Source organism: Bombus affinis, chromosome 16 (genome assembly GCF_024516045.1).
Source record: "Bombus affinis isolate iyBomAffi1 chromosome 16, iyBomAffi1.2, whole genome shotgun sequence".
NCBI classification, from domain to species: Eukaryota; Metazoa; Arthropoda; class Insecta; order Hymenoptera; family Apidae; genus Bombus; species Bombus affinis.
The window spans coordinates 4,778,361-4,792,176 of record NC_066359.1 but is presented as its reverse complement, the minus strand read 5'-3'; the positions used below and the strand labels follow the sequence as shown (position 1 = coordinate 4,792,176).

The 13,816-nt window shown below is 30.5% G+C and overlaps 1 protein-coding gene and 1 long non-coding RNA gene across 6 annotated transcripts; both read right to left on the bottom strand.

The window, feature by feature from the left end:
• Positions 1-576: 576 nt before the first annotated feature.
• Positions 577-6,257, bottom strand: LOC126925788 (uncharacterized). Of its 5 annotated transcripts, XM_050741762.1 has the most exons (7): positions 6,159-6,257; positions 5,930-6,092; positions 4,296-4,361; positions 3,487-3,552; positions 2,890-3,052; positions 1,866-2,217; positions 577-1,336 (listed from the first exon to the last, which is right to left on the bottom strand). In XM_050741762.1, the coding sequence occupies exons 2-7, from the start codon at positions 6,051-6,053 to the stop codon at positions 1,157-1,159; spliced, it is 951 nt and encodes a 316-aa protein (XP_050597719.1). In that variant the 5' UTR covers positions 6,054-6,092; positions 6,159-6,257; the 3' UTR covers positions 577-1,156. The 5 variants fall into 5 exon arrangements, with proteins under 5 accessions (XP_050597719.1, XP_050597717.1, XP_050597720.1 ...); XM_050741760.1 differs by having other exon boundaries at positions 5,930-6,208; XM_050741763.1 differs by lacking the exon at positions 4,296-4,361 and having other exon boundaries at positions 5,930-6,206.
• A 5,195-nt stretch (positions 6,258-11,452) lies between these two features.
• Positions 11,453-12,704, bottom strand: LOC126925820 (uncharacterized). The gene is made up of 3 exons (XR_007714109.1): positions 12,575-12,704; positions 12,156-12,405; positions 11,453-11,967 (listed from the first exon to the last, which is right to left on the bottom strand). It is a non-coding gene; the product is annotated as an uncharacterized LOC126925820 (long non-coding RNA).
• Positions 12,705-13,816: the final 1,112 nt, after the last annotated feature.

The following is a 13,816-nucleotide window of genomic DNA, read 5'->3' as shown; positions in this document are numbered from 1 at the left end:
TAGAAGATAATACATATACACTACTATATTAGAAGTACCAAAAGAGTTCAAATTACTATATTACATTATTATCATAACAATAATTAGTTATGACAGAATTAATGATTTAGATAGTTAATAAATGATACAAGCAGATAATTAAACAAGATTTGACTCAAGGACCAGTCACTTTCACACTCTATGCCGAGAAATTATGAATGCCACTCTCGGCCAGCACGTGAATGAATGAATTAAGCATGAAGTGTAGCAATTTTGTCCCTCGGCGCAAGTTCATTGAATCTGAGTGGAAAAGTAATGTCTCATTTTACGTTTGTATTATTGTTAGTAACCTTTGAACCTTTAAAGAGCTTTGAATTTCTTTAAAATATTCTTTAATACCCAGTTTATCTTCATGTTTCCTTCGCAACACGACATTATAAATACTTTTCTACTTTTTTACTTTTATAGTTTGTGAATAATAGAAACATTAAACGTTCGATATGATGTGTAATATTCAAAAAGTGTATGGAATATTTGAAGGACTGGTGAAAGTGGCTAGAATACAAGAAAAGAGGCGAAAAGAGATACTACTCTGTATATATCTAATAAGAACTTGTATATTTCCCATATAGTAAAGTACATTTTTAAGAACATGTTGAAACATTCAGAACAACGTTATAACAGTACTACTAAAAAGCTTAGACAAGATTCTACAACAAACTACAAGATTAAAAAACCATACTCTACTTACCACTAAATATCTCCAAAATTGTAAGAAATACAGACAAGATTTACTTCAAAAAAGTACACTTAAAGAAACATTAATGTTTGTGCTGTCTTAAGAAATTCTATTTTTATATAACAAAATTTTCATATCTGAAATCATTTTTTAAAGAACCTACTTTATGATACTCATAATTTAACAAATACTCCCAACGACTATTTTATTGAAATGCAATTTTTCAAAATGTAACTATTGACAAATTTTTTAAGATCTTTCAAAGGAGGAAAAGATCTTTTAAAAAGAATAAAACAAATGACTATCTTTGACTTCAAATTAAAAACATACTAAATTGAATTCTATAAATAGTTAAATATATAGTTATATATATAGTTAAATATCGTTGGTATTATTTTTTAAACTTTTTACAAATGATAGAATTCGTTAGAAATATATTTACACCGCAATAATATGCGTAAATTCTCGGATTTCGTTATTGCCCAGCACACTAATTATGTCCTTCAGGGTAATTTGATGGACGGTCTCGTTAATTTTGCTACCTACATAACTCTGGATACCCGGAAGTATGTCCGGCTTGATAACTTCTATGACCTTTGGTGTTAACTCCTTAAAGACCTACGGATAAATGTATGCAAATTCAATTTCACGACCCTTCTGCCCTACCAATTTGTTACTTTCGAACATTAAAATTAAATAAATAACTACATTATCTTGAATTTTCTGCCTTAACAACTTTTCAACAAAATAAATATTACAACAATAAAAATTCGTAAGAAATATCGAAGTAAATAAAAATTGATAAGATTTTTATTACAAATTATTTGTATCCTGGTCTTTTTTTCATTTCGTCAAACCATGGTACAGAAGATAAGTACTGAAATATACTGTTTTCTAATTAATTCAATCTATCAGAGAACTAAAATTACTTTTCTGCTTGATCATCTTCTTCACACAGTGAATATAATAATAATAAAAATTATTGTGAATTATTGAAATATAAAATTAGCAAAGTTGGTTACAAATTATTTATAGATGTTGCATAAGTCATATACTCAAATTCGAGTCTATTTCTAATTCAATCCACTAAAGCTCCTAAATTACAAACCAACCACTAACTATTGGTAATTTGATAAAGTGATCCCACCTTGTTCATGACGTCGGACAATTCATCATCATCCATGAAATTTCCCAAATTGATATCGATGGATCTCAATGAAAAGTCCATGTCAAAGGTCTTCAAGTACACTCCTTTGTGGAATCCCAATAAGCTGTTCACATACAGTTGGAAATCATATACATTTGCTTTGAAAGACCCAGCACCTTTCAAATCGACTGTGTTTCCCAGGACTCCGGATATATTGTAAAGGCCCTCCGCGTATATTTCCGGAATAGAAATATTCGCCGCAAATGTTGGTCCGATCAAGGATAGTTTCGCCTTGTTGATCACGAAGGTCGACAAGTTGTATAGCACGATATCCTCCAAAACGATGGATATGCTGAAAAATTCAATACAATGTTAGCCACTAATTTGAACAGATAGCGTGAGAATAGGTATTATATAAAAAGTTATTCTTCCTCTCATACAGGATGTTCCTTTTTATCTTGCTTTGGAAATATTCCTAACAATAAGCAGACATAAAAAAAAAATGTTCAGTATCTATGTATGTATTATATTTATTTATTTGAGTCTGATGGCCGAGAAATTGGACTTCCAAATTGGACTTCCAAATTGGACTATTCCAAAACTGGTTCAACATAAAAATTAAATTTTTTGAGTACTTAGAAGCTTGAAATAGTCTGAACACACGGTATTTGAGTACGTAAGACTCACATAAGTCAAGTTCGGCTGATTTTTCACACATTTGCATGAAACTCTCCAGCAAACGTGACTTCCTAGTCTCGACTTTCTCTATCTGGAGAATTCCTAAACTTATCTGCCATATAATCTCAGGTTCTCACAAACTTTAGAAGTCTGACAGAGCCATGAAGTCGTTCATTAGCGAACATACCAACAACTTCCGGGAAGTTCGCACGACTTCTTCCAATACCGGAAATGTGACAGAAAATCATTTGATATTCAAAGTACATCGGATTAAAGCAGAGATGATGGTTTAGGAATTCTTCATGACCTTCAACGTGACCAAAGCTTAATCAATTCTCTAACTTACTTCCCTATGTCCAAATTGTCTACATGTATGTCCAGTTCATCAAGACGATACGGTTCCAAAGGTGGGATTCCAAGTTCTGGTATCCCATAGGGCATTCTGGTACGAAGTTTGTCTATGAACCTTCGAATTTTCAACTCCAGACCCTTCGAGGCTGCGCTGTCAACTGTCCTTTGCTCAATTAGTGTCGACTGCAGTAATTACATACATTGGCTCACGAAAGCATTCAAACTTTTCGTGAATACACTATGTGTGTTGTACAAGACCATGTGAAAATTTCATTAGCATTGTAAATGAAATTTGATTATCATGATTACTAGACTGCGGTTTTTTATGCAAATTCATATTTTCATACATGTAGATAGAAAATTCTCTTACCTATTTATAGAAGGCACTATACTTTGAAAATTTTATATATTTTTCCGTATTATGTGCCTTCTGTACAATTTTACATTTTCAAATTTCCCATAAATGCATAGAAATCCGCAACCTATTAATTACATTGACAAAGTTGGAAACAAAATTTCAATGTAATGTATTCGCGAAACGTTTCTACAAGTGGTGCAATACTCTCATGAGCTTATAGTTTAGAATACCTACTGTAACCAGTGGTGAGTTTAGTCGCGTTGATGAGAAGATTCCTCGGCGTCTCCACCGCGGTGTTAACTAAAACAATAAAAAGGTACAGCGTTTACTTTTTATTATTTTTTTTGTTTTTAATAATTATACTTACAATAGCACTGATAGTCATAATAAAGCGATTTAGCGGAGGATGGAGATTGATGGTGATGCAGAAAGTATTCTTGTGAAAAATAGCAACTGGTAATAAATACCCATATCGAATTAGGAAGGTCAAATTGTACGGTAAAAAGTTGATTTCATTGGCTTTACAGGAAAAATAAGCCTGAAGGTTGTCAACGTGCTCTGGAATTGCAATTATGTTTGCTGGCTGATGTAGTATTTTCTATGAGGTATTGCCCAAGCAGTGGTACTACCAAATTATCAGAAAATTGATGTTAGCCAAAGCAAGGATATATTTCAGAAGAAGCTCTTGAGATTTTCGCAACCGGTTGTTATCGCAACTGAACGATGTTGTTAGCAACTGAAACTCGCATTAGGCTTGTCCATTAAAAATGCTATTGCATTCATGGTGCAATACTAGCTTTCTTATAGAGGCAACTTTCCAAGCTTCATTCCATTTTCATGATAATATCCTTGGACTAATTGTTGGCCATTACAAATCCAATTAACATTGAACTCAACTTTAACTGAGTTTCGAGTAAACATTAATTTAACGTGAATACAAATTTTGTGATGAAAATATTAATATTTAAATAAATATTAATAATGAAATGGAAATATAGCTGATGGAATAATTTGGAAACTATGACTGTGAAAGTGTCACATACTGTAATTAGAGGCCGTGTCCGTAACGCGGTGTATCAATTCTTTCTGTCGTTGCAAAAGTCCTGACACTGCAACAAACGAGTAAACGCAAAGTTTCCAATAAAACACAACTCCTTTCCCTGACAAACGATCAACAAACGGTCGATTGGTCATAAATTCAGCGTAGGTGCTTCTCATTTTCACGAGTGTACTTGTGACATTTGAGCAAGGGTCAAACCGAGTTATTAACCACGATAATGGCTTCCAAATGAAAACTAATGTATGCAGTAGTGAATGACGAAGATTGAGTAACTGAACTCGGAAAATTAAAATACAATAATAATACAGTAAGATGAAGTATTTTAAAAATATTCTTTTGCAAATACAGATTATTTTTAAAAAATCTAAAAAATTTCTAGAAATAATACATTTCTCCAAACAAAATAATTATTCAAAATAATGAAATTAATGCGAACAACTTTCTTAAAGAAAACTTGCAGATATTTAAAAGCTCGATGAATTTTACATAATGCTAAGTAACCATTAAATGAAAACGTATCGACAATGTAAACATGACGAATGATGCAGTAAAATGATGCGAAGGAGCGGAAAAAATGAGGAAACGATTACTTGGACGCGATACAGTCACGAACATTGGAATGTACGTGTGATTTTTCAGATTCGCAGTAATTGAGTTTGCACAGCGTACAATCACGGGCATAATGAGACAATTGCTGTAGTTATACAATAAAAAGGATATACAGGTCTGGTTGATAATGATTATAAAATGACGCTCAAACTACAAAAAAACGTATGACTACTACTGTTTCTGAATCATCTTATTATCTCGCTGATCTTATCTGCGAAATATTAATTTCTTGTTTCTAAAATGTCTTTATGACAAAACCTTGATTTCTCCTCAGAATAACATATTTCTTCAAAGATTAATAACAGAGCAAAAACGATGCTTATTTTACTTGCAAAATAACTAATGTTTGTATATATCGTACAAATGACGAACATGAAACAAAAAAGATAATATTCATTATAATTTGTGTAAATTAAGATACAGATTTCTACGTGTAAGACAAAACTTTCAAATCTAATAAAACTGGAGATTACTTTTTAAATCAGATCACAGTATAATATCTAAGTGAAAGTAATTTCTTCTATGAACGAGTTAAAAATAATTGGACGAGGCTAACTTCCATAATTGGCTTTATATCTTGTTACACTTTATTCCATTTCCATAGTTAGAAATCATTCTACAGATTTACAAATTGAAAATCAAATGTAGCAAAACAAAAAGTACTCTACAATATTCCATCATTCTCCAAATTGCATTGAATTGTTCAGAATTTATTTCAAACTAACAGAAATTGAAATTAAAAAATCGAAATCAGAATCAATTTCGCACGAAACTACTTAAATAAGGGGAGATAAAAAAAAAACAATAGATTTACAAATTGAGAATCAAGTTTAGCAAAATAAGAAACATTCTATCATCTCCCATCATTCTCCAAATTCCATTGAATTATTTAAGATTTGAAGAAGCAACGAAGATCAAGGCTCAAACTAAAAAAGAAACCCAGTATCAGTGTAAAAGAAAATTGTTTAAAGAGGAAATAAAACTAGAATTATTTTTAAAATTACTTACGAAAAGTAGTAGCACTGTTGGCGACATTTTCAATTCCTCCCAAAATTCCTGGAAGACCTTCTGATTCAGAGGAAACCATTTGAATGGCCAGCACCGCAATAATAATTTCCTTAGACACGTGCATCTTCTTAATCACCTTTCTTTACTAATGGAAAGAACAACACTGAAAATTGAATTTTCATAAACTGAATGTTTAAAAGACCGATCACGCAACACACGTAAGACTTGCCATTCAAACCGCTCGCGAAGAAGCAGGAAAGCCGACTGACAACATGAAAGAGTGGCAATACGTAAGTAAGTCAGCTGGTATAATTGTGAGCGCAATATTTGAAATGTGTGAGTAATGCACGAGCAGGAACGTGTAGCGAAAGCGAACGCTACTCCATGGTCCACGAATGGTGATCCAATCAATGTAAAACATACTACAAACAACAATTCGCTTGCATAATTGAATTAATATTATCAGTGAAAATTTATATGTCATAAATTAAATTATTGTGCATAAGAGACGAGAATTCAGGCTGGTCCATCCACTCACAATGCATAATAATTATATCAAACAGAAAAGCCGACGTTTAAACAATTCAGAATTACAATAAATACATTGAAATGAAAAATTAATTCACAATTGAGTTGAACAATATAGAAACATTAAACAGACACGTTACATTCATGATATCTTCAGTTAAAACAAAACAACTGAAACAAAAATCTAAAATTAATTTAAAAAGCAAGCAAGAATATTCCCATTTAATCAATTAAAACGATAAATTTTCAAACAAAAATCTGAATGGTCATCAGTTAATAATGTGAAAGTCCAAGTTTATAAATAAAAATAATCAAACTATACATATATGAAAACAAGTAGATATACATATAACAATAAGTAAATATACATATAAATATATAAATATAAATATACATACATATAAATCTATATAAACAACCACAAGTAAATATACATATAACAAGTAAAATATTAACATATATTGTAATCATATAAAAAAAAAAACAAAAAATAAAATATCCTTATAAAGTAATAAAATAATTTCAAATCGATAAACATGATCATAAACAATCATCGTCATGATCAAAATTATGCGCACATATGCAGCATATAAAACACGAGAAATTAAGAAAAAGAATATTTCTGTAGAGAATACTAAAATGCCATACTGTATCTCTATTACAGAAATATATGTACATAAGAAACATAAGAAATATATATACATTATGTTAAAACAGACGTAAAAGTACATGTTGGAGAACGTAACAATATAACATATACAAAAACATAGATATAAAAAATATATAAAAGCATAAATACATGTAAAAACATATTAAAAACATAGAAAAAGATATATACATAAAGAACATACAAAACATACATATGTATAAACATAGAAGAGATCACCCATAAGTAAGCCGTGCTCAAGGGGGTATAATTTCAACTACAACGCTAGTGTGCCATTTTGTTTGCTATTTGCATACCATTTTTGCCTTTTCGGTAAAAGAAACAAAGCTATCAAATGCTTATAATGCACTTTGTTTCCTTCCATATCTAAGAGTATATAAACATACGTATTGCGTTCTACGTTAATATCAATTTATCTGCATTGAATAATTTAAAAATATTAGGATGAACATTTTGATAATACGAGGGAACTATATTCGAAAAAACGCTTTTCGTGTCGCGTGCAAATAACGTGGAATTTTCAACGAAAGAAAGCGGCGGGAAAATAAGAAATAAGTAGCAATTTTTAACGTTAATCTACGTAGTACGATATACATTAACTTTCCGAGCGACCCATACATATGAAATATTTTATCATATATCAACTTTCATCTACCATGAACAATCATCCATTTTCATTGGAACTACCACCCACCAATAGTTTTACGAATACTGCAAACCGTGTATTTGACAAAATTACGGCTGTCCATTATTGAGACATAATATATCCTTCCGACGTAGTATAGGATAGCCATTTTCGTATTAGCAAAGAATTCGTTCTACCATAATAACGCGGATTCCCTTGCAGTTGTACGTTATTCATGTGGGACAAGTTGTAATCGAATTATATGGGTGCTCGTTTCCAATGAGTCCTTTTTATCCCTTTGCAAGAATAAATGTTCATGATGTTTGTGTTAGTGCTGTATATTATAAAAATAAAAAAGAATAAGTATTTCCATACATATGTGTCGGTGGATATTTATTATACGACTAGAAAATAAGAAACTATTGTCTAATAAATCCATCTTCCCTCGTTTAACATTGCACTGTGGATATACTTATAATAAATTAATAATGACAAATGTTTTTCAAGACTTTTCAGCAGCTATTCTTTTATATAATAATATATCTCAGATTCTTTACAATTGTAAACTGGAGATTTTAAACTTAAAGATATACGTTTATTTTTTTATGCAAATTTTTCTTCAAATAATGTAGAACTTTCAACGAAGGAAAACAGCGAGAAAAATAAAAAATAAATAGCAACTTTTAACGTTAATATACGTATTGTTATATACATTAATCGTTTTTTTCTAATTATTCAAGGAGGGCTTATGGGAGCATTTGAGTACAAAATATTGAAAAACAATGTTAAGAAAACATCGTCGCCACTTACCTTTCGTTGATTTCCGCATTACCTTCTGCCGTTGATTTGCTATGTAGAAGACGATGATCGAACAAATTTTCCTGTAACACACAAGGATTGGTATTAAATTGCTGATATTTCATAATATAGGAATGAATTCGTAAGTAGACTTACATACAACTCTTTCTTTTAAATGAAATCATTTTCTACTTTGTTTATTTTAGAAATAATAGATAAATAAGCATATACAGAATGCGCGTGAATGAAATTTGTTAATAAAGATTATTAATAACAGTAGATAGCAAGGAGCGAGAAGAAAAATTTTTTACCATATCAATGGAAAAGTTTCGCTACAAAAAATTGCACTAGCTAGAAGTATGTCCATAAACCTATATCAATACACACAAAGGAAGTTCACTAAGGTAAAAACGAATCATCGCCGCGCACTAAATTTTTAATGAACTTGACGGTGGAAAAAGTTTGAAAAAATATCACATTTTTCCAGTTGAATTTTCACAAAAGCTGCACATACAGAAGAAATTGAAAGGTAACACCACTTACCTTGTCGATATCGTTGTCGCGCGTTCTCTTCAAGCTCTTTGATGATATAGCTGCAAGCGATAATCGACGCAAGTTTTCCTATAACAGAAAAAATTTAATATTAAATTTCAAGCGTTAAAGAAATGAAACAAAAATTCTAATAATTTACAATTTGGAAATAATGTGAAAATAATGTAAAAATAAAATATACTAAATTTTTAGTAAAAACAATATGTAAAATTGAGAATGAAAATACTTTTATCACAAAAAGATTGTTCCTTTTACAAATAGAAAATTAATTTTCTGCCTCGATGCTTCCCATGGAACTCTAACATTATAAAAGACCATTGTTCGTGCAAATTTGCTTGTAATATACGAAATTTCATATTAAATTTCTTGTTTCTTACTGAATATTGAGAGTTCTGGTACATCTACCCATTCGAAAGCTAAAGTCACGAAAATCAATGTTTCTATTAAAAATCCACTAATTTATTCCAAAATTTATACCTATTCTACATGAAGAATCATTTATTTAATAAACTCACATGATTTTAGTCAGAATCACTGGACTTAAACCGCGATTATCTTACAAAATCCACGTAAAAATTATTATTATCCCGCTTATTTCATAACAAATACGAAAATATGCAATATTATATCAATTTAAATTAAAATTTTGAAAAATCCGGTAAGACTAATGAGAAAATGATCTAAATCTAACTGTCGTAAATTTTCTCAAACATTTTATCGATCGAAAGCCAAGATCTCGAAAATTAAATCTCTAATTTATACTGAAATTTATATGACTCCTATTATAAAAATCGTTTGTTTAATAAACTTACCTGATTTCAGTCAGGATCACTGTACTTCAGCCGCGATTTTCTTAAAAAATTCACGAAAATGTGACAGCACGATCTTAACATTGTTAATTAAACGTAACGATAATCTCGAATGAGCAGAACTGGCAAGCTCCCTCGAACTGCCACATTATTCTCCCCACAGGGAGGGGACACTGCAATAGTCAATTGTTCATACAAACAATGTATTTTCTCAAAATTGAGCCTTTTATATTTACTTCTCTCTATCTTAAAATAATCTGTCAATCATATCTAGATTTCTAAACCAGGAATTTTTTTTATTCCTTTTCTTATTTTCATTTTATATCTGTATTGTTTCTTGCATAAAGTAATGACTTGGTTAGTATCTACCAATCCCTATTGTCTTTTTTAAAAAGCTTGTTTGTGATTGGTTGTTTATGTTGGTGGTTTTACTTCCGCTGGAGAACATTCTTTCGCGATTCTTTTTAGTGCAATAGAGAATTCGAAGTAATCGGCCATTTCTAATATGTGATTATAACGATTCTGTGATTTATGTAAAAAGTGCTGGTAAATTAGTGCAAATTCATGTAGAAAATTGATGTTCTTCTCGTGTTTTCAGTTTTACAGGTAATTCTTTAATTTTTTTTTCCTTTTTATTGCGTTTTTTTTATTTCGTTTTACGAAAATGTGACGAAAAGTAGATTAGCGTTTTGAACGATCAACGGTTTCCATATTAATATAATCTGGAATGATCTATGGACGTAAAAGGTAGGAAAAAGGAAATGGAAAATAAAGAGAATATATTTCTTTGTAAATTTCTTTATAAATTTCAATTAATAAGATCGATCGAATATTTTTTAAATATATCAATGTCATTGATTCATAAATTATTACACAGAAAGCTGAAGGAAATATACATTCGAAGAATCCGTCTAATATTTATATGATACATAGAAAATACCATACTGAGTAAAAATACTTTAGCAAACATAGGACGAAAATTTAACCATTTCCGAGATATGAGTATTTTTTATCTTAGCAGCATAATTGACTTACTACTGATTACTTACTACTATATTTATAGAAAGTGTCCTACATGTCCTCTTTTCATTTCTATATACCCTTGACATTTTATAAAGTGGCGAACCATCTCGAAAATTTTACGAAAGTTTTCTTGCTCAGTATAGTGTGTCATATATGCCATATATTTGAATATTGAATGTTTTTTTCTGAACACCCTGTATAATTATCAAACGTTTGTCATTTTCAAGATGGCTAAAGAATCAGCGAGGAGTAGAAGCCATCATTAGCAGCATCTTTTTACAACACCTTCGGTACGTTTGAAATGAAGAACAAAGGAGCAGTTCATCGAAAGGTAAGTCTTTATTTTTACGACAATATTCGTATCTTCATTGTTTGGAAACTGTTAGAGACTTTCTCGAAATTGATAATGCGTTTTAGTTATCGATAGCGTTTCGCGCAAGAGTAGAAAGTAACTTTTTGGAATGACACGAATATGTAATTATATTAGGAAAATGGGATTGTAGAAAAATTAACGCGTTAAATACTAATAATTGTTTTCTTGTAAATTGAATAAGTTTTTGTTATAATTTTGTACATTGTTTTTTTGAACTGTGTGAGTCAATTTTTATTATACATTTTGTTGTTTGGATTTTACTGGATTATAAATTATTTGCAGTTACATAACATTCTGTATACATTATACAATTTATACTTCTATATATAACCAAACGCAAACCAAATAAAATTGTGTATCGCTTGATTGTTTTCAATAGTCTGTAATACTTTTTACAAAGCAATGACTGACGAATTGGACACCCGATATTATTACACGTACCCGAGAAGTTGCTCTCTCTCTCTCTTCTTTTATTTCATTTGCTCTTCATATATAACACATGTGGTCTGGTTAGTAATTGTACCTGACCATGGTTAACTCATGAATGACTTACAGTTTACAGTGCGTTAACACGTTTCATTTACAATCTTCCTCTAGCCAACTGGCTATTGACTTTTATTGAATTCATATGGTACTTATTAAAATGCAGATTTTTATTCATATCTATAGGAAATGTAAAATTACGAGAATGCAAAAAAATATTAAAAATATAATACTTATTGTAATATTCAGTAAATGAAACGAAGTATTATTTAGATTGTGTGAAATTTGTTTCATTACGTTTATAAAGATGCGAATTTTCATAAAAAGCCACAGTCTGGTAATTATGGAAAGGAATTCCAACAACTTACTAAATATTTTTTCCTTGCTACATATTTCTTCTTCCACCTAGATCTTCCAACTTAATGATTTTCATTGATGAATTGGTTCGACCGTGGGTTTTGGATAAACCCATGGATTTGGTGCGTATGGTGGTCGCTGTGGTATAGGATACGCTGTTATGGCGCCTGCTGGGCGGACCGTTGCTGGTTTTGCATTTATTAAGGCCGCAAACATAGCTAGAGTTGCAATGAAGATAATGATGAGTCTTCTCGTTGAAATCTAGAAATAATTGCAATTTCTTAGAGTTATTGAACATGGAAAATTCATTTAATTTTTTCAGAATTTCCGAAAAATACTTTTGGGAAGCTTTTTATAATTCTTTCTAATTAGCAATATTCTATGTTTCTTCATACAAAAAATAAACAAATGTCTGGGAGTGGTATATTACCATTGTAGAAATCAGCTGAAAATCTTCTGATGGATATCTTGAACAAATTTTTTTCTTTTTTAAATAAATTTCACAAGTTGCTCTTCAGTTCGTGTTTAAGTATGAACAGGCGATGATTGCAGAAGCTGCAGACCTTTTATACCGGAGAGTTTTTGAGAGGTGGTTGTTAATCTGGGTCAGAGGTCTGCCACATGGCAATACTACCCGTATGAACAAAACAAGGAATTCCCGTTTTCATAGCCGCGTGTCACATACGCGCCTGCTAATTCTTATTCGTACATGCTCTTTCATTTATTAGGTTTCTGAAGACACGCTTTCAGGAAATTTAACCGTTTGTATGTGGTAGAGTTACCAATGATTAAAATTCATAAGCTATACATGATAAATAAACTAAAATTTATAATTTCAACCAACCATACGTCTACGTGTTGGAAACGTGTTTATTGAAATTATACAGTATTAATGTTAGAACTACTGTCGCCTAAAATTCATAACTTAGAAACTGAAAATTGTTTAGAAATAAAATACAACAAACATTTTATCCGTATATTCTAAATATTTTAACAAAGAAATCGCTAAAATTCTTCAAAAGATATAGGATCATAAATTTCCAGGATTTATATGGAAAATCATTTATTGTTCATTGTTACTATTTTGATCGGTTTGGGGCTATTGGAAGAAACAATCCTTAATTTGATACTGCTTTTGTGTCTGACGCGAGACCTTTATCTCCCCTAATATGTCTCAAATTACATAGTTCGACGGTGGAACGTTAATTTTAGCTCATTGTTCGCACCTAACGTTTTGTACGGATTTCTGATGCTGAATATTTACTACAATGTAAAATATTCCTTTGTTAGTAGGACTAGAATTTTTTGGATTTTGGTGGGCTAAGTAAGTCTTATTAAATTTCTTTTTGAGATATAAGTTATTTAATATCGTAGAAGTGGCGGTGCAATTTTTTTATACATATTAATTTTTAATTCTAATTAATTAAGGTGCATGATACACTAATTTTAATACATAGATGTTTGGTTTAATCTAAAATAAATGTTTGTAGATATCGGTTATTAATTCTGAAGCGAAAGATATTTACGAAGGATTGGATTAAAAATATGTAATTTTTGAGATTTTCAAATGTATAATAATTTGGAAATTTTTATGTTTCGAATTAAAAAATATTTACCAGAAATATTTTAGATAAAGCAGGGAATAACAAAAATGTGGCTTTTGTTGATTTTC